This window comes from Pseudorca crassidens, chromosome X (assembly GCF_039906515.1).
Source record: "Pseudorca crassidens isolate mPseCra1 chromosome X, mPseCra1.hap1, whole genome shotgun sequence".
Lineage (NCBI taxonomy): Eukaryota > Metazoa > Chordata > Mammalia > Artiodactyla > Delphinidae > Pseudorca > Pseudorca crassidens.
The window spans coordinates 3,313,420-3,334,474 of NC_090317.1; the positions used below are offsets into that span (position 1 = coordinate 3,313,420).

Consider the following 21,055-nt stretch of genomic DNA (forward strand, 5'->3'; position numbering starts at 1 on the left):
TACTTCTCCTTTTTCATTTCTAATTCTATTGATTTGAGTCTTCTCCCTTTTTTTCTTGATGAGTCTGGCTAATGGTTTATCAATTTTGTTTATCCTTTCAAAGAACCAGCTTTTAGTTTTATTGATCTTTGCTATCGTTTCCTTCATTTCTTTTTCATTTATTTCTGATCTGATTTTTATGATTTCTTTCCTCCTGCTAACTTTGGGGTTTTTTTGTTCTTCTTTCTCTAATTGCTTTAGGTGCAAGGTTAGGTTGTTTATTCGAGATGTTTCCTGTTTCTTAAGGTAAGATTGTATTGCTATAAACTTCCGTCTTAGAACTGCTTTTGCTGCATCCCATAGATTTTGAGTCGTCGTGTCTCCATTGTCATTTGTTTCTAGGTATTTTTTGATTTCCTCTTTGATTTCTTCAGTGATCACTTCATTATTAAGTAGTGTATTGTTTAGCCTCCATGTGTTTGTATTTTTTACAGATCTTCTCCTGTAATTGATATCGAGTCTCATAGCGTTGTGGTCGGAAAAGATACTTGATACAATTTCAATTTTCTTAAATTTACCAAGGCTTGATTTGTGACCCAAGATATGATCTATCCTGGAGAATGTTCCATGAGCACTTGAGAAAAATGTGTATTCTGTTGTTTTTGGTTGGAATGTCCTATAAATATCAATTAACTCCATCTCGTTTAATGTATCATTTAAAGCTTATGTTTCCTTATTTATTTTCATTTTGGATGATCTGTCCATTGGTGAAAGTGGGGTGTTAAAGTCCCCTACTATGAATGTGTTACTGTCGATTTCCCCTTTTATGGTTGTCAGTATTTGCCTTATGTATTGAGGTGCCCCTATGTTGGGTGCATAAATATTTACAATTGTTATATCTTCCTCTTGGATCGATCCCTTGATCATTATGTAGTGTCCTTCTTTGTCTCTTCTAATAGTCTTTGTTTTAAAGTCTATTTTGTCTGATATGAGAATTGCTACTCCAGCTTTCTTTTGGTTTCCATTTGCATGAAATACCTTTTTCCATCCCCTTACTTTCAGTCTGTATGTGTCTCTAGGTCTGAAGTGGGTCTCTTGTAGACAGCAAATATATGGGTCTTGTTTTTGTATCCATTCAGCCAATCTGTGTCTTTTGGTGGGAGCATTTAGTCCATTTACATTTAAGGTAATTATCGATATGTGTGTTCCTATTCCCATTTTCTTAATTGTTTTGGGTTCGTTATTGTAGGTCTTTTCCTTCTCTTGTGTTTCTTGCCTAGAGAAGTTCCTTTAGCAGTTGTTGTAGAGCTGGTTTGGTGGTGCTGAACTCTCTCAGCTTTTGCTTGTCTGTAAAGGTTTTAATATCTCCATCAAATCTGAATGAGATCCTTGCTGGGTAGAGTAATCTTGGTTGCAGGTTTTTCTCCTTCAACACTTTCAATATGTCCTGCCACTCCCTTCTGGCTTGCAGAGTTTCTGCTGAAAGATCAGCTGTTAACCTTATTGGGATTCCCTTGTGTGTTATTTGTTGTTTTTCCCTTGCTGCTTTTAATATTTTTTCTTTGTATTTAATTTTTGACAGTTTGATTAATATGTGTCTTGGCATATTTCTCCTTGTATTTATCCTGTATGGGACTCTCTGTGCTTCCTGGACTTGATTAACTATTTCCTTTCCCATATTAGGGAAGTTTTCAACTATAATCTCTTCAAATATTTTCTCAGTCCCTTTCTTTTTCTCTTCTTCTTCTGGAACCCCTATAATTCGAATGTTGATGCGTTTAATGTTGTCCCAGAGGTCTCTGAGACTGTCCTCAGTTCTTTTCATTCTTTTTTCTTTATTCTGCTCTGCAGTAGTTATTTCCACTATTTTATCTTCCAGGTCACTTATCCGTTCTTCTGCCTCAGTTATTCTGCTATTGATCCCATCTAGAGTACTTTTAATTTCATTTATTGTGTTGTTCATCGTTGCTTGTTTCATCTTTAGTTCTTCTAGGTCCTTGTTAACTGATTCTTGCATTTTGTCCATTCTATTGTCTTTTCTATCTCCAAGATTTCGGATCAACCTTACTATCATTATTCTGAATTCTTTTTCAGGTAGGCTGCCTATTTCCTCTTCATTTGTTAGGTCTGGTGGGTTTTTATCTTGCTCCTTCATCTGCTGTGTGTTTTTCTGTCTTTTCATTTTGCTTATCTTACTGTGTTTGGGGTCTCCTTTTTTGCAGGCTGAAGGTTCATAGTTCCTGTTGTTTTTTGTGTCTGTCCCCAGTGGCTAGGGTTGGTTCAGTGGGTTGTGTAGGCTTCCTGGTGGAGGGTACTAGTGCCTGTGTTCTGGTGGATGAGGCTGGATATTGTCTTTCTGGTGGGCAGGTCCACGTCTGGTGGTGTGTTTTGGGGTGTCTGTAGACTTATTATGATTTTGGGCAGCCTCTCTGCTAATGGTTGGGGTTGTGTTCCTGTCTTGCTAGTTGTTTGGCATAGGATGTCCAGCACTGTAGCTTGCTGGTCGTTGAGTGAAGCTGGGTGCTGGCATTGAGATGGAGATCTCTCGGAGATTTTTGCTGTTTGATATTATGTGCAGCTGGGAGGCCTCTTATGGACCAGTGTCTGAAGTTGGCTCTCCCACCTCAGAGGCACAGCACTGACTCCTGGCTGCAGCACTAAGAGCGTTTCATCCACAGGGCTCCTTAATTTGGGATGATTCATTGTCTATTCAGGTATTCCACAGATGCAGGGTATATCAAGTTGATTGTGGAGCTTTAATCCGCTGCTTCTGAGGCTGCTGGGAGAGATTTCCCTTTCTCTTCTTTGTTCTCACAGTTCCCAGGGGCTCAGCTTTGGATTTGGCCCCGCCTGTGCGTGTAGGTCGCCGGAGGGCGTCTGTTCTTTGCTCAGACAGGATGGGGTTAAAGGAGCCGCTGATTCGGAGGCTCTGGCTCACTCAGGCCGGGGGATAGGGAGGGTCACGGAGTGTGGGGCGGGCCTGCAGCGGCAGAGGCCGGCGTGACGTTGCAGCCTGAGGCGCGCCGTGCGTTCTCCCGGGGGAGTTGTCCCTGGATCCCGGGACCCTGGCAGTGGCGGGCTGCACAGGCTCCCCGGAAGGGCGTGTGGCTAGTGACCTGTGTTCGCACACAGGCCTCCTGGTGGCGGCAGCAGCGGCCTTAACGTCTCATGTCTGTCTCTGGGCTGCGCACTTTTAGCCACGGCTCGCACCCGTCCCTGGAGCTCTTTCAAGCAGCGTTCTTAATCCCCTCTCCTCGTGCACCAGGAAACAAAGAGGGACGTTAAAGTCTCTTGCCTCTTCTGCAGGTCCAGACTTTTCCCCGGACTCTGTCCCGGCTAGCCGTGGTGCACTAACGCCCTTCAGGCTGTGTTCACGCCGCCAACCTCAGTCCTCTCCCGGCGCTCCGACGGAGCCTCAGCTCCCAGTCCCGCCCGCCCCGGCGGGCGAACAGACAAGCCTCTCGGCTGGTGAGTGCCGGTCGGGCCGATCCTCTGCGCTGGAATCTGTCCGCTTTGCCCTCCGCACCCCTGTTGCTGTGCTCTCCTCCGCGGCTCCCAAGCTCCCCCACTCCGCCTCCCGAAGTCTCCACCCGCGAAGGGGCTTCCTAGTGTGTGGACACTTTTCCTCCTTCACAGCTCTCTCCCGCTGGTGCAGGACCCGTCCCTATCCTTTTGTCTCTGTTTAGTTTATTCTTTTGCCCTAACCAGGTACGTGGAGGGTTCCTTGCCTTTTGGGAGGTCTGAGGTCTTCTGCCAGCGTTCAGTAGGTGCTCCGTAGGAGTTGTTCCACGCGTAGATGTATTTCTGGTGTATCTGTGGGGAGGAAGGTGATCTCCGCGTCTTACTCTTCCGCCACCTTCCCGGAAGTCCTCACATTTAGGTCTTTAATGCATTTTGAGTTTACTTTTGTGTATGGTTTTAGGGAGTGTTCTAATTTAATTCTTTTACATGTAGCTGTCCAGTTTTCCCAGCACCACTTACTGAAGAGACTGTCTTTTCTCCATTGTATATTCTTGCCTCCTTTGTCATAGATTAGTTGACCATAGGTGCGTGGGTTTATCTCTGGGCTTTCTATCTTGTTCCATTGATCTATGTTTCTGTTTTTGTGCCAGTACCATATTGTCTTGATTACTGTAGCTTTGTAGTATAGTCTGATGTCAGAGAGTCTTATTCCTCAAGCTCCGTTTTTTTCCCTCAAGACTGCTTTGGCTATTCGGGGTCTTTTGTGTCTCCATACAAATTTTAAGATTTTTTGTTCTAGTTCTGTAAAAAATGCCATTAGTAATTTGATAGGGATTGCATTGAATCTGTAGATTGCTTTGGGTAGTGTACTCATTTTCACAATATTGATTCTTCCAATCCAAGAACATGGTATATATCTCCATCTGTTGGTATCATCTTTAATTACTTTTATCAGTGTCTTATAGTTTTCTGCATACAGATCTTTTGTCTCCCTAGGTAGGTTTATTCCTAGGTATTTTATTCTTTTTGTTGCAATGGTAAATGGGAGTGTTTCCTTAATTTCTCTTTCAGATTTTTCATCATTAGTGTATAGGAATGCAAGAGATTTCTGTGCATTAATTTTGTATCCTGCAACTTTACCAAATTCATTGATTAGCTCTAGTAGTTTTCTGGTGGCATCTTTAGGATTCTCTATGTATACTATCATGTCATCTGCAAACAGTGATAGTTTTACTTCTTCTTTTCCAATTTGTATTCCTTTTATTTCTTTTTCTTTTCTGATTGCCGTGGCTAGGACTTCCAAAGCTATGTTGAATAATAATGGTGAGAGTGGACCTACTTGTCTTGTTCCTGATCTTAGAGGTAATGCTTTCAGTTTTTCACCATTGAGAATGGTGTTTGCTGTGGGTTTGTCATACATGGCCTTTATTATGTTGAGGTAGATTCCCTCTATGCCCACTTTCTGGAGAGTTTTATCATAAATCGGTGTTGAATTTTGTCCAAAGCTTTTTCTGCATCTATTGAGATGATCATATGGTTTTATTATTCATATTGTTAATATGGTGTATCACATTGATTGATTTGCATATATTGATGAATTCTTGCATCCCTGGGATAAATCCCACTTGGTCATGGTGTATGATCCTTTTAATGTGCTGTTGGATTCTGTTTGCTAGTATTTTGTTGCGGATTTTTGCATGTATATTCATCAGTGATATTGGTCTGTAGTTTTCTTTTTGTGTAGTGTCTCTGTCTGGTTTTGGTATCAGGGTGGTGGTGGCCTCATAGAATGAGTTTGGGAGTGTTCCTTCCTCTGCAATTTTTTGGAAGGGTTTGAGAAAGATGGGTGTTAGCTCTTCTCTAAATGTTTGATAGAATTCACCTGTGAAGCCATCTGGTCCTTGACTTTTGTTTGTTGGAAAATTTTTCATCACAGTTTCAATTTCGTTACTTATGATTCGTCTGTTCATATTTTCTATTTATTCCTGGCTCAGTCTTGGGAGGTTATACCTTTTTAAGAATTTGTCCATTTCTTCCAGGTTGTCCGTTTTATTGGCATAGAATTGCTTGTAGTAGTCTCCGAGGATGCTTTGTGTTTCTGCAGTGTTTGTTGTAACTTCTCCTCTTTCATTTCTAATTTTATTGATTTGAGTCCTCTCCCTCTGTTTCTTGATAAGTATGGCAATTTTGTTTATCTTCTCAAAGAATCAGCTTTTAGTTTTATTGATCTTGGCCATTGTTTTCTTTGTTTCTATTTCAGTTATTTCTGCTCTGATCTTTATGATTTCTTTCCTTCTGCTAAAGTTGTGGGTTTTTTGTTCTTCTTTCTCTATTTGCTTTAGGTTTAAAGTTCGGTTGTTTATTTGAGAGTTTTTTTGTTTCTGGATGTAGGCTTGTATAGCTATGAACTTCCCTCTTAGAACTGCTTTTGCCACATCCCATACGTTTTGGATCATCGTATTTTCATTGTCATTTGTCTCTAGGTATTTTTTGATTTCCTCTTTGATTTCCTCAGTGATCGCTTGGTTATTTTGTAATGTATTGTTTAGCCTCCATGTGTTTGTGTTTTTTACGTTTTTTCCCCCTGTAATTGATTTCCAATCTTGTAGTGTTGTATTCAGAAAAGATGCTTGATATGATTTCAATCTTCTTGAATTTACTGAGGCTTGATTTGTGGCCCAAGATGTGATCTATCCTGGAGAATGTTCCATGCGCACTTGAGAAGAAAGTGTAATCTGCTGTTTTGGGATGGAATGTCCTATAAATATCAATTAAAACTATCTGGTCTATTGTGTCATTAAAGCTTGTGTTTCCTTATTAATTTTCTGTTTGGATGATCTGTTCATTGGTGTGAGGTGTTAAAGTCCCTCACTATTATTGTGTCACTGTCGATTTCCTCTTTTATAGCTGTTAGCAGTTGCCTTATGTATTGAGGTGCTCCTGTGTTGGGTGCATATATATTTATAGTTGTTATATTTTCTTCTTGGATTGATCTCTTAATCATTATGGAGTGTCCTTCCTTGTCTCTTGTAACATTCTTTATTTTAAAGTCTATTTTATCTGATGTGAATGTTGCTACTCCAGCTTTCTTTTGATTTGCACTTACATGGAATATCTTTTTCCATCCCCTCACTTTCAGTCTGTATGTGTCCCTAGGTCTGAAGTGGGTCTCTTGTAGACTGCATATATATGGGTCTTGTTTTTGTGTCCATTCAGCAAGCCTGTGTCTTTTGGTTGAAGCATTTAATCCATTCACGTTTAAGGTAATTTCCAGTATGTATTTTCCTGTGACCATTTTCTTAATTGTTTTGTGGGTTTTTTTGTAGGTCCTTTTTTTTCTTGTGTTTCCCACTTAGAGAAGTTCCTTTAGCATTTGTTGTAAAGCTGGTTTGGTGGTGCTGAATTCTCTTAGCTTTTGCTTGTCTGTAAAGCTTTTGATTTCTCCATCGAATCTGAATCCTGGCTGCGTAGAATAATCTTGGTTGTAAGTTCTTCCCTTTCACCACTTTATGTGTATCATGCCACTCCCTCTGGCTTGTAGAGTTTCTGCTGAGAAATCAGCTGTTAACGTTACGGGAGTTCCCTTTGTATATTATTTGTCGTTTTTCCCTTGCTGCTTTCAATAATTTTTCTTTGTGTCTTGGTGTGTTTCTCCTTGGGTTTATCCTGTATGGGACTCTCTGCACTTCCTGGACTTTGGTGGCTATATCCTTTCCCGTGTTAGGGAAGTTTTCAACTATAATCTCTTCAAATATTTTCTCAGGTCCTTTCTCTCTCTCTTCTTCTGGGGCCCCTATAATGCAAATGTTGTTGTGTTTAATGTTGTCCCAGAAGTCTCTTAGGCTGTCCTCATTTCTTTTTCTTTATTCTGTTCCACAGCAGTGAATTTCACCATTCTGTCTTCCAGGTCACTTATCCGTTCTTCTGCCTCAGTTATTCTGCTATTGATTCCTTCTAGTGTGGTTTTCATTTCAATTATTGTATTTTTCATCTCTGTTTGCTTGTTCTTTAATTCTTCTAGGTCTTTGTTAAACATTTCTTGCATCTTCTCGATCTTTGCCTCCATTGTTTTTCCGAGGTCCTGGATCATCTTCACTATCATTATTCTGAATTCTTTTTCTGGACAGTTGCCTATCTCCACTTCATTTAGTTGTGTTTCTGGGGTTTTATCTTGTTCCTTCATCTGGTTCATAGCCCTCTGCCTTTTCATCTTGTTTATCTTTCTATGAATGTGGATTTTGTTCCACAGGCTGCAGGATTGTAGTTCTTCTTGCTTCTGCTGTCTGCCCTCTGGTGGCTGAGGCTCTCTAAGAAGCTTGTGCAAGTTTCCTGATGGGAGGGACTGGTGGTGGGTAGAGCTGGCTGTTGCTCTGGTGGGCAGAGCTCAGTAAAACTTTAATCCACTTGTCTTCTGATGGGTGGGGCTGGGTCCCCTCCCTGTTGGTTGTTTGCCTTGAGGTGACCCATCACTGGAGCCTACCCTGACTCTTTGTTGGGGCTACTGGTGGACTCTGGGAGGGGTCACGCCAAGGAGTACTTCCCAGGATTTCTGCTGCCAGTGTCCTTGTCCTCATGGTGAGACAGAGCCACCCCCTGCCTCTGCAGGAGACCTTCCAACACTAGCAGGTAGGTCTGTTTCAGTCTCTATGGGGTCACTGCTCCTTCCCCTGGGTCCCGATGCGCACACTACTTTGTGTGTGCCCTCCAAGAGTGGAGTCTCTGTTTCCCCCAGTCCTGTTGAAGTCCTGCACTCACATACTGTTAGCCTTCAAAGTCTGATTCTCTAGGAATTCTTCCTGACATTGCCGGACCCTCAGGTTCGGAAACCTGACATGGGGCTCAGAACCTTCACTCCAGTGGGTGGACTTCTGTGGTATAAGTGTTCTCCAGTTTGTGGGTCACCCACCCAACATTTATGGGATTTGATTTTATTGTGATTGCGCCCCTCCTACTGTCTCATTGTGGCTTCTCCTTTTTCTTTGGATGTGGGTTATCTTTTATGGTGAGTTCCAGTGTCTTCCTGTCAATGATTGTTCAGCAGTTAGCTGTGATTCCAGTGTTCTCTCAAGATGGAGTGAGAGCACATCCTTCTACCCTGCCATCTTGAACCAATCTCCTTCCTTCCTTCCTTCCTTCCTTTCTTTCTCTTTCTTTCTTTCTTTCTTTCTTTCTTTCTTTCTTTCTTTCTTTCTTTCTTTCTTTCTTTCTTTCTTTCTTTCTTTCTTTCTTCCTTCCTTCCTCCCTCCCTCCCTCCCTCCCTCCCTCCCTCCCTCCCTCCCTCCCTCCCTTCCTTCCATATATAAGTGATACCATGCAGTACTTTTCTTTTTCTGCCTGGTTTATTTCACTTAGATGAACCTGGAGTGCATTATACTATGTTGTTGCAAATGGCAGATCTCCTTCTCTTTAAAGGTTGAACAGTGTTTCAGTGTATGTAGATACCACATGTTCTTTATCCACTCATCTGTTGACAGACACTTAGTTTATTTCCATACTTTGGCTATTGTGAATAATGATGCTATGAACATGGGAGTACAGATATCTCTTCAAGATAATGGTTTTGTTTCCTTTGGATCATATGGTAGTTCTATTTTTAATTTCTTAAGGACCCTCCATACTGTTTTCCATAGTGGCTGTGCCAATTTACATTCCCACCAACAGTCCACAATGGTCCCCTTTTGTCCACTTCCTCACCAACTAACTCCTCATCACCACCAACACTTGTTATCTCTTGTCTTTTTGATAATATACATCCTAACAAGTGTGAGGTGATATCTCTGTGGTTTTCATTTACATTTAACCTATGATTAGTGATGTTGAGCATCTTTTCATGTACCTGTTAGCCATTTGTATGTCTTCTTTGGGAAAATGACTATGTAGGTCCATTGCCCATGTATAAATTGGGTGATTTGTGTTTTTTTGATCTCACCCCAGTGAGCATCTTTAAGGCCATTATTTTCAAATGTATCAGGAAAATCACTTATCTACATTTCATTAAGGTCTGCTTCTTTAGATTCATCTTGTTTGGCACATATTCCTCTGTTTGTTCATTTTCCTTGACTCTCTGTGTTGTTTTCTGTACATCAGATAAAACAGATACCTCTCCTAGTCTCAACAGAGTGGTCTCGTATAGAAGATGAACCTTGTCAATCTGCCTAGCCTGAGCCCCTGGTTGCCTCTTAAACCCTTGTGATTGTCCAAGCCACCTTCTTTGTTCTTAGTGGCTCACAGTAGTTGGTGTGCCAAGACCCTTCAGTGTCCCAGAGGGGAGGATCGCAGTCAGCACCTAGATTCAGGCTGATTAGAAGCTGGGCCCTCAGGTGGCAGTTGGGAAAGTATGTAGTTAAGACCCTTCCAGGAAGAAACTGGGAGAGGGAGTTTTTGCGTTTTACCTCTGTGTTGAGCCCTGGAGGGATAGCCATGAAGGGGGCCCTCCTTCACCTATTTAAAAACCACTTCAATGCAAGAGGGAGGAGATATGGGGATATATATGTATAGCTGATACACTTTGTTATATAGAAGAAATGAACACACCATTGTAAAGCAATTATACTCCAATAAAAATGTTAAAAAAACAAACAAAAAATAAATAAAAAATAAAAATCACTTCTTTGCTATAGTCCTGTAGGACTTAACGAATGCAAGTCCTGTTGGCTATCAGAGCTAGCTGATTTGGGATCCCACCCCTTAGGCGGCAGCTGCAAAAGGTGGGGTGCCAGATGTGTGTGTAAGCTCTTTCAGTAAGATACTGGTGATTTGGTTTTATCATTTGAGCCACCCAGAAGGAGGAAGAGGCAGGGAAACTTCCCACTGGCTTCCCCAGTCTCTGGGGAGGATTGCAGCCAGCCTGTAGATACATGCTAAAATTAGAAGCCAGACACTCAGACAGCAGCTTGTGAAGTCTGCAGTTAGACCTCTTTCAGGGAAAGACAAGGAGATGGGAATTTTTGTCTGCTCTCTCTGCTGAGCCCTGATGGAATAACCACAGCAATTGTTTGTGTGCTTGTGCTGGTCAAGAACTGCTTCTTTGTTTGCTATGGTATTGTAGGTCTTACGGATGCAAGCACCACTGGCTTTCAGAGGTAGGTGTTTTGGGGGCTAATCCCTTGGGCTAGAGCCATAAAGTTGGGACACTAGATTGTGGTCCAAACCCTTTGCTCCTCAGGGAGAAGCTGGGGGTTGGGGATTCCTTCCCAATTGTATGGAACTGTGTTAGGGTGGGTTTTATGGCAAGAGTGTGCCTCAGGTTTTCCTACCTGATTTGAGGTGAATATTTTCTCATTTGCCGGATATGTAAGAATCGCTCAGCTAGTATTTGGATTTCTTTTTTTTTTTTTTTTTAACATCTTTATTGGGGTATAATTGCTTTACAATGGTGTGTTAGTTTCTGCTTTATAACAAAGTGAATCAATCATACATAAACACATGTTCCCACATATCTTCCCTGTTGCGTCTCCCTCCCTCCCACCCTCCCTATCCCACCCCTCCAGGCTGTCACAAAGCACCGAGACAATATCCCTGTGCCATGCGGCTGCTTCCCACTAGCTATCTACCTTACTACGTTTGTTAGTGTGTATATGTCCATGACTCTCTCTCGCCCTGTCACAGCTTACCCTTCTCCCTCCCCATATCCTCAAGTCCATTCACTAGTAGGTCTGTGTCTTTATTCCTGTCTTACCCCTAGGTTCTTCATGACCTTTTTTTTTTTTCTCAGATTCCATATATATGTGTTAGCATACAGTATTTTTTTCTCTTTCTGAAATACTTCACTCTGTATGACAGACTCTAGGTCCATCCACCTCACTACAAATAACTCAATTTTGTTTCTTTTTATGGCTGTGTAATATTCCATTGTATATATGTGCCACATCTTCTTTATCCATTGGTCTGTTGATGGACACTTAGGTTGCTTCCATGTCCTGGCTATTGTAAATAGAGCTGCAATGAACATTTTGGTACATGACTCTTTCTGAATTATGGTTTTCTCAGGGTATATGCCCAGTAGTGGGATTGCTGGGTCATATGGTAGTTCTATTTTTAGTTTTTTAAGGAACCTCCATACTGTTCTCCATAGTGGCTGTATCAATTTACATTCCCTCCAACAGTGCAAGAGGGTTCCCTTTTCTCCACACCCTCTCCAGCATTTATAGTTTCTAGATTTTTTGATGGCCATTCTGACTTGTGTGAGATGATATCTCATTGTAGTTTTGATTTGAATTTCTCTAATGATTAATGATGTTGAGCATTCTTTCATGTGTTTGTTGGCAATCTGTATAACTTCTTTGGAGAAATGTCTGTTTAGGTCTTCTGCCCATTTTTGGATTGGGTTGTTTGTTTTTTTGATATTGAGCTGCATGAGCTGCTTGTAAATTTTGGAGATTAATCCTTTGTCAGTTTCTTCATTTGCAAATATTTTCTCCCATTCTGAGGGTTGCCTTTTCATCTTGTTTATGGTTTCCTTTGCTGTGCAAAAGGTTTTAAGTTTCATTAGGTCCCATTTGTTTATTTTTGGTCTTATTTCCATTTCTCAAGGAGGTGGGTCAAAAAGGATCTTGCTGTGATTTATGTTATAGAGTGTTCTGCCTATGTTTTCATCTAAGAGTTTGATAGTTTCTGGCCTTACATTTAGCTCTGTTATCCATTTTGAGTTTACTTTTGTGTATGGTTTTAGGGAGTGTTCTCATTTCATTCTTTTACATGTAGCTGTCCAGTTTTCCCAGCACCACTTATTGAAGAGCCTATCTTTTCTCCATTGTATATTCTTGCCTCCTTTATAAAAAATAAGGAGACCATATGTGTGTCGGTTTACCTCTCAGCTCTCTATCCTGTTCCATTGATCAATATTTCTGTTTTTGTGCCAGTAGCATACTGTCTTGATTACTGTAGCTTTGTAGTATGGCCTGAAATCTAGGAGCCTGATTCCTCCAGGTCCGTTTTCTTTCTCAAGATTGCTTTGGCTATTCGGGGTCTTTTCTGTTTCCATACAAATGGTGAAATTTTTTGTTCTAATTCTGTGAAAAATGCCAATGGTAGTTTGATAGGGATTGCATTGAATCTGTAGATTGCTTTGGGTAGTAGAGTCATTTTCACAATGTTGATTCTTCTAATCCAAGAACATGGTATATCTCCCCATCTGTTTGTATCATCTTTAATTTCTTTCATCAGTGTCTTATAGTTTTCTGCATAGAGGTCTTTTGTCTCCTGAGGTAGGTTTATTCCTAGGTACTTTATTCTTTTTGTTGCAATGGTAAATGGGAGTGTTTCCTTAATTTCTCTTTCAGATTTTTCATTGTTAGTGTATAGGAATGCAAGAGATTTCTGTGCATTACTTTTGTATCCTGCTACTTTACCCCATTCACTGATTAGCTCTAGTAGTTTTCTGATAGCATCTTTAGGATTCTCTATGTATAGTATCATGTCATCTGCAAACAGTGACAGCTTTACTTCTTCTTTTCCGGTTTGGATTCCTTTTATTTCCTTTTCTTCTCTGATTGCTGTGGCTAAAACTTCCAAAACTATGTTAAATAATAGTGGTGAGTGTGGACAACCTTGTATTGTTCCTGATCTTAGAGGAAATGGTGTCAATTTTTCACCATTGAGAACGATGTTGGCTGTGGGTTTGTCATATATGGCCTTTTTTTATGTTGAGGTAAGTTCGTATTTCTGCAGTGTCACATGTTATTTATCCTTTTTCATTTCTAATTCTGTTGATTTGAGTGTTCTTTTTTTCTTGTGTCAGGCTAATGGTTTGTCAATTTTGTTTATCTTCTCAAAGAAAAAGCTTTTAGTTTTATTGATCTTTGCTATCGTTTTCTTCATTTCTTTTTCATTTATTTCTCATCTGATCTTTATGATTTCTTTCCTTCTGCTAACCTTGGGGTCCTTTTACTTCTATTTCGCTAATTGCTTTAGGTGTAAGGTTAGGTTGTATATTTGATATGTTTCTTGTTTCTTGAGGTAGGATTGTATTGCTATAAATTTCCCTCTTAGGACTACTTTTACTATATCCGATAGGTTTGGGGTCATTCTGTTTTCATTTTCATTTGTTTCTAGGTATTTTTTGATTTCCTCTTTGATTTCTTCAGCAATCTCTTGGTTATTTAGTAGTGTATTATTAGCCTCCATGTGTTTGTTTTTCTAACAGATTTTTTTCCTGTAATTGATATCTAGTCTCATAGCATTGTGGTTAGAAAATTTACTTGATATGATTTCAATTTACTTAAATTTACCAAGGCTTGATTTGTGACCCAAGATATGATATATCCTGGACAATGTTCCATGAGCACTTGAGAAGAAAGTGTATTCTGTTGTTTTTGGATGGAATGTCCTATAAATATCAATTAAGTCCATCTTGTTTCATGTATCATTTAAAGCTTGTGTTTCCTTATTTATTTTCTGTTTGGATGATCTGTCCATTGGTGAAAGTGGGGTGTTAAAATCCCCTATTATGATTGTGTTACTGTCGATTTCCCCTTTTATGGCTGTTAGCATTTGCCTTATGTATTGAGGTCCTCCTATGTTGGATGCATAAATATTTACAATTGTTATATCTTCTTCTTGGATTGATCTCCTGATCATTATGTAGTGTCCTTCCTTGTCTCTTGTAACATTCTTTATTTTAAAGTCTATTTTATCTGATGTGAGTATTGCTATCCAGCTTTCTTTTGATTTCCATTTGCATGGAATATCTTTTTCCATCCCCTCACTTTCAGTCTGTAGGTGTCCCTAGGTCTGAAGTGGGTCTCTTGTAGACAGCATATATATGGGTCTTGTTGTTGTATCCATTTGGCCGTTCTGTCTTTTAGTTGGAGCATTTAATCCATTTACATTTAAAGTAATTATTGATATGTATGTTCCTATTACCATTTTCTTAATTGTTTTGGGTTTGTTATTATAGGTCTTTGCCTTCTCTTGTGTTTCCTGCCTAGAGAAGTTCCTTTAGCATTTGTTGTAAAGCTGGTTATGTGGTGCTGAATTCTCTTAGTTTTGACTTGTCGGTAAAGGTTTTAATTTCTCCATCGAATCTGAATGAGATCCTTGCTGTGTAGAGTAATCTTGGTTGTAGGTTTTTCCCTTTCATCCCTTTAAATATGTCCTGCCACTCCCTTCTGGCTTGCAGAGTTTCTGCTGAAAGATCAGCTGTTAACCTTATTGGGATTCCCTTGTGTGTTATTTGTTGTTTTTCCCTTGCTGCTTTTAATATTTTTTCTTGTATTTAATTTTTGATAGTTTGATTAATATGTGTCTTGGCATGTTTCTCCTTGGATTTATCCTGTATGGGACTCTCTGCACTCCATGGACTTGATTGACTATTTGCTTTCCCATATTAGGGAAGTTTTCTACTATAATCTCTTCAAATATTTTCCCAGTCCCTTTCTTTTTCTCTTCTTCTTCTGGGACTCGTATAATTTGAATGTTTGTGCATTTAATGTTGTCCCAGACGGCTCCAAGACTGTCCTCAATTCTTTTCATTCTTTTCTCTTTATTCTGCTCTGCAGTAGTTATTTCCACTATTTTATCTTCCAGGTCACTTATCCGTTCTTCTGCCTCAGTTATTCTGCTATTGTTTCCTTCTAGAGCATTTTAAATTTCATTTATTTTGTTGTTCGTCACTCTTCGTTTGCTCTTAATTCTTCTAGGTCCTTGTTAAAGGTTTCTTATATTTTCTCCATTCCATTTCTAAGATTTTGGATCACCTTTACTATCATTACTCTGAATTCCTTTTCAGGTAGACTGCCTATTTCCTCTTCATTTGTTTGTTCTGATGGGTTTTTACCTTGCTACTTCATCTGCTGTGTTTTCCTCTGTCTTCTCACTTTGCTTTACTTACTTTGTTTGGGGTCTCCTCTTCACAGGCTGCATGTTCGTAGTTCCCATAGTTTTTGGTGTCTGCCCCCAGTGGCTAAGGTTGGTTCAGTGGGTTGCGTATTCTTCCTGGTGGAGGGGACTGGTGCCTGTGTTCTGGTGGATGAGGCTGGATCTTGTCTTTATGGTGGGCGGAAATGCATCTGGTGGTGTGTTTTGGCATGCCTGTGACCTTATTATAATTTTAGGCAGCCTCTCTGCTAATGGGTGGGGTTGTGTTCCTCTCTTGCTAGTTGTTTGGCATAGGGTGGTGTGTCCAGCACTGTAGCTGGCTGCTCGTTGAGAGGAGCTGGGTCTTAGCATTAAAATGGAGATCTCTGGGAAGGCTTTCACCGTTTGATATTATGTGAAGCAGGTAGGTCTCTGGTGGACCAATGTCCTGAACTCGGCTCTCCCACCTCAGAGGCACATGTCTGACACCTAGCCAGAGCACCAAGACACTATCTGCCACATGGCCAGGTATGTGGGGGAGTTTCTTGTCTTTTGGGAAGTCTGAGTTCTTCTGCCAGTGTTCAGTAGGTGTTCTGTAGGAGTTGTTCCACATGTAGATGTATTTCTGATGTATTTGTGGGGAGGAAGGTGATCTCCACGTCTTACTCCTCTGCCATCTTGAAGGTCTCTGTCACTACCTTTTTTGACTCCTCTAGGTACTCCCTATTTTGATGAGATAGTTAGCTAATTTACCTGGTTGACTGGAATTGTATACATGTGGGCACTGCCTGTGGAGGGAGAAAGAAACAAAACCTCTCAAATAGCATTATTCTCTTGGTTTGCATGTTAGATTATCATTGAAGAACTTGGTTCAGGCAAATGTGAGTTAAATAGTTCAGCATATTTGGTTATTTGATACTTGAATGGAAATTTGTACCAGTCCCCAGGGGCAATAGCTGAGAGCATTGCCAAGAGGAATTTATTTAAGGCTGAAGATCTATCTTTAAAGCGGCATTACATGGGCTTCCCTGGTGGCGCAGTGGTTGAGAATCTGCCTGCCAATGCAGGGGACACGGGTTCGTGCCCCGGTCTGGGAAGATCCCACATGCCGCGGAGCGGTTAGGCCCATGAGCCATGGCCACTGAGCCTGTGCGTCCAGAGCCTGTGCTCCTCAATGGAAGAGGCCACAACAGTGAGAGGCCTGCATACCCCCCCCCAAAAAAAGATGCATTACACCTCCTGCTCTGCTCTAGATTTGCCATTGCATACAACGCCTGGAAAATTAGAGTCCAGAGGACCTGGGAGAGTGGCTAAGCACAGCTTCCAGCAGCTGTTTCTTCTGTATTCTGCTTCTCTCCAAGAATCCTACAAGACCATTTGATTCAGAATTCTAGGAAAAAGAGGGCTGCTGTTGTATCTGGAATGACTTCCTTCTTGGATGGTCCTTTCCCTTCTTTTTCTCCTTTCATATTTATTAAGCACTTGCTGAACCAGCCACTGTTTCTCCTCCATCCTTAGTCTATCACAGACATATGGGTTAATTTGTCATCCTAAATCTTAACTCTGATTTATTGTCACTTATCAGCTTAAAAATCCTTTTGTCTCTCTCCATAGCCCATAAAAGAAAGCTTTATCTCTGCCCTGGGTACTAGTCCAGATCCTTGTTTTGTGATCTTAGTTTATAGGTTATCTGAGACCTCTTCTTCCCTGGAGTTTCTGTGATTCTGGGCTATGGTGCCTAGTTCAGGTTCTGAGCTTGTTTTGTTTTGTTTTTGCTCACTGCTGTATTCCTTAATCACTTGAACAATGCATGATCCATACTAGACATTCAATAAATACTGGTTGAATAAGTGAAAACCTAGGACAGAAAGAAATTGCTTGCCTAATTTACTGAGTCACAGCTCCCTGTGAGGATCCAGTTCTATCTGTGGTTCTTGGTCATTAATCATAAGGAAAGATATTCAACTTCATTTAAATCAGAGGAATGCAAATTAAAGTTGCACTGATATCATTTTCAACTATCATATTGGGAAGGGTGAAAATGTTTGATAGCATACTGTGTTGGCAAAAACTTGGGGAAGCAGACTTGTTACATGTGGGAATGTGAACTAATATAACCTCAGAGGGCAATTTGACAATATTTAACAAAATTAAAATTGTCTGTACAGTTTGCCACATATAGCAGTTCTATGTATAAGAAAATTTTTAAACAAATGTGCTCTCATGTTACCCTAGTCCTTTAACTCTTAAGCTCTCCTGAACAACAGTTTAATTTTTCTCTCCTAGAATGTCCAACACCTCCTCCTATACCTCACTCTCCTCTGCTGACCTTGATTCCTACTTCATTGAGAAAACAGAGGCAATCAGAAGAGAACCTGCACATGCTACTGGCATCTCTCCCACTTACCCACATCTGTGCCCAGGAACTCTGTCTTCACTCTTGTTACTGAGGATGATCTGTCCATACTCTTAGCATCTCTGCCCTAGATTCCATTTCCTGTACTCTGTTAGTACAATGGCAGATGCAGCAATTCTACCTTGTCTCCTATATGGTCAAATTTTTCTTCTCCTCTAATCTGATTAGCATACAAAATTTTTTTAATCTTAAGAAACGCTGATGTCTCACGTTGCCCTTTTCTCTATTTATCTTCCCCTCAAAAGAGTTCCCTATACTATCTGTCCTCAGTCCCTCTTTCTCCATTCACCCTTCAACTATCTCCAATCAGGCTTTCTCTCTCACCACTTCACCAAATGTTCTTGTCAAGGTTACCAGTCACTTTCAGTTAACCATATTCTAAGAACATTTCCCAGTCCTTTTTTGACCTATCTGCTATATTTGACCTGGTTGATTACTCCCTACTCCTTGGAGACTTTCTTCACTTGGCTTTCAGGAAGAGTTCCTTCTCCCGATTCTTCTCCAACCTCTCTTCTGGCTGCTCCTTCTCAGAGTCCTTTCCTTATTCCTCATCATCTTCTTGACTTCTATATGTTGTGGCTGTCCCAGTGATGCTGAAAGCTCGGCCTCTGTGCACTGGTGCTGAATCAAATCTCAGAGACAGAGTTTTGGGTGAAGTAGAAAAGAATAGCTTTATTGCTTTGCCAGGCAAAGGGGGACATAGTGGGCTCCTGCCCCGAAAAACTCTGTGTCCCCACCTGGGAGGATTTGATGAGGAGTTTTATAGCAACGGTTCAAGGGTGGGGTTGCTGACAAGATTAGGGTGTGTGCAGGCCGCTCCCCCCGCCCACCCCCACTCCTTTAATCTGGTCTCAGGTAATCTTGATGAGCTTCTCAGGTGATTTCTTGGCTGCTCCTCCCTTGACTAGCAACTGTTTGAATCTGCCCTTTGGAACTTGGGGAGGGGGGAAGGTCATGGAAGCTGGGGTCCTTTCTCTACAAGCAAGAAAACAGGGGACAGAAAGGCTTCTGTACCCGGGAGCCCCACAGGCTCCTGCATGGTTTCACCAGGGCTCAGTTATATGACCTCTACATTTATATTCATTTATATTCACTCCCTAGGAAGTCTCATCTAATCCCATGACTTTCCATAGCATATATATGTTGATCACTTCCAAGTTAGATTTACCGGATACCTCTACCATGAACTCTAGATTTATAAATCCAATTGCTTACTTGACATGTGCACTTTGATGTCCAACATATAGTCAGTTATGCTGTAACACGTGCCTTGAAAACACGAATTTATTCCAATGTGATTGATAAATTCGGGGACAATTTGAGTGTAATGTGGATTTGGCTTCTGTGTGATTTTGTCCAAGAAAATCACTTGGAGAACACAGAAAACTCTGGCTGAACTGAGCCATGTAGGATTGCACAAAACACGTATGCACACATTTCAAATACCTACCAGTTTACCATCTGTGTTAGGAGTCACACCCATCTACCTCTGTCTTTATAACTTTGCCTCAGATTTCAGATAGACCTATTTCCACCTCTTCAACTAACTCACAAACTGTATTCCTTCTGATGCCTACTTGCACAAGTAAACTTCCTGTGTGGGATTAAGGTCATAGTAAGGGTTTTTCTGGAAGAACTTAGGAAATTTTGTCTTACAGTCTCTTCTCCCTATACATACCCCTGTGGGAGGGGAGACTCCAAGTTAGCTGGACATATGCCTTAAGATCAATATCTTTCAGCGTGAGGGTCTCTGCTGGCTTTTTTTTCTGTTATTTAATGCAAATGAACTTCACTCCAAGGGATAAGCTGCCAGACTTCTTCCCACTTTCCCTGATTCTAGTAAATTTACCAAGTATGGCATGATGTGAATCCTTATGGAGCTATGGCAACTCAGAGTTCTTCCTAAACAACAAATATTCATTTTTATTTCAACGTATTGTTTTAAGCACTTTTCAAAATATTAACCATTTAATCTTAAAGATGAGTAAATGGGCTTAGGAAGATTAAGTTGTCCAAGGTTACATGACTAGTAAGAAATAGGCCCAGACTTTGATTCTGTCAGTCTTACTCTAGAGCCCATGTTTCACTATATTGTCTCACTGGTTATTGCAGAAAAAGCACCACTTGCTTGCAACTCAGAAAACCTGAGTTCTTATCCTAACTTTGCTATTTCTTTGCTATGTTATATTGGGGAAGTCTCCTTATCCTCTCTGGGACTTAGTTTTTCCATTTGTAAAGTAAAAACATTCAGTTGAGAGTAGAGACTCCCCTGAGGAAGTAAGAGGTATATTAAAAGACTGAGAGGACTTCCCTGGTGGTCCAGTGGTTAAGACTCTGTGCTTCCAATGCTGAGGGTGTGAGTTCGATCCCTGGTTAGGGAACTAGGATCCCACATGCCTTGTTGCATGGCCAAAATAAATAAATAAATAAAAGATGGAGAATTACCTTTCTTTTGAGAGTTATCTTGTGTTATATATGACTGTTGATAGAGGGAGGGAGATTATAATTGAGTACCACTGGTTTCAATGCTCTCTTAAGAGTCTTTCTAGCTCTATGCTTATAGGGTATTATGTGTGATGTAAAATCCAGGGTGTCATGTTTAAAACAAGCTCTATTTAAATCATTATTCAAAATATAATCAATCCTCAAGAAATATCTTGAAATTTTTAATTTTCTCAATCTCATTAAGGTCCAGGGAAACTTGCAGTATTTAACCAAGTTGGAAAACTTCTCACATGGTTCATTCTGCCTGAAGCTCTCTTAACTTTCCTGCCATTCTGTTAGCCTTTCCTTCTCTTATTTACTCTCAAGATCTCAAAATAAATGTCACTTCCTTTGGGAAACCTTCCTGGATTCAGTTTCTAGACTGTATTAGGTTCCCCAATATGCACTTCCAAACCACTTTGGGTCAATGCATTTCTGTTTGAGGAAAAAAAAGTAAACACATGTGCTTAACTGACCGTCTTGAAAGTGAAGCCGGACTGTGTTTTAAAAGTTTTCTTAGCAGAGAAGCCTTTAAAAATAACATCATTGAGGTATAATCAATATGAAAGAAACTGCATATATTTATGTAGTACAATTTGATATATTTTGACTTAAGCATAAACCCATGAAGCCATCACCATAATCAAGAGAAGGAACCTATCTATCATCTCCAAAGGTTTCCTCATTCCCTTTTGTAATCCCCCCCCCCATAGGATTGTTCTCACCTACCCCCATGCTGTCATTGATCTGCTTTCTAGTTGTTGGATATTATGAATAAAGCTGTTATGAAGATTCATGTACAAGTCTTTGTATGAACACATATTTTAACTTCTCGAGTAAATACCTCGGGTGGTATGGCTGGGCCATATGGTAAGTATATACAAAACTATTTTCCAAAATTGTACCATTGTACAATTT

General features: G+C 40.5%; 1 protein-coding gene across 4 annotated transcripts in view; it reads left to right on the forward strand.

Annotated features, from left to right (window-relative positions):
• Positions 1–10,329: 10,329 nt before the first annotated feature.
• Positions 10,330–21,055, forward strand: part of GABRA3 (gamma-aminobutyric acid type A receptor subunit alpha3) — a 313,063-nt gene continuing 302,337 nt past the window's right edge. For all 4 annotated transcript variants that reach the window (XM_067724647.1, XM_067724648.1, XM_067724646.1 and 1 more), the window contains exon 1: positions 10,330–10,523. Coding sequence is in view for 2 of the 4 variants with exons in the window: in XM_067724646.1 (XP_067580747.1) it covers positions 10,499–10,523 (25 nt within the window). In the remaining 2 variants the exon portion in view is untranslated. The remainder of the gene's footprint in view (positions 10,524–21,055) is intronic.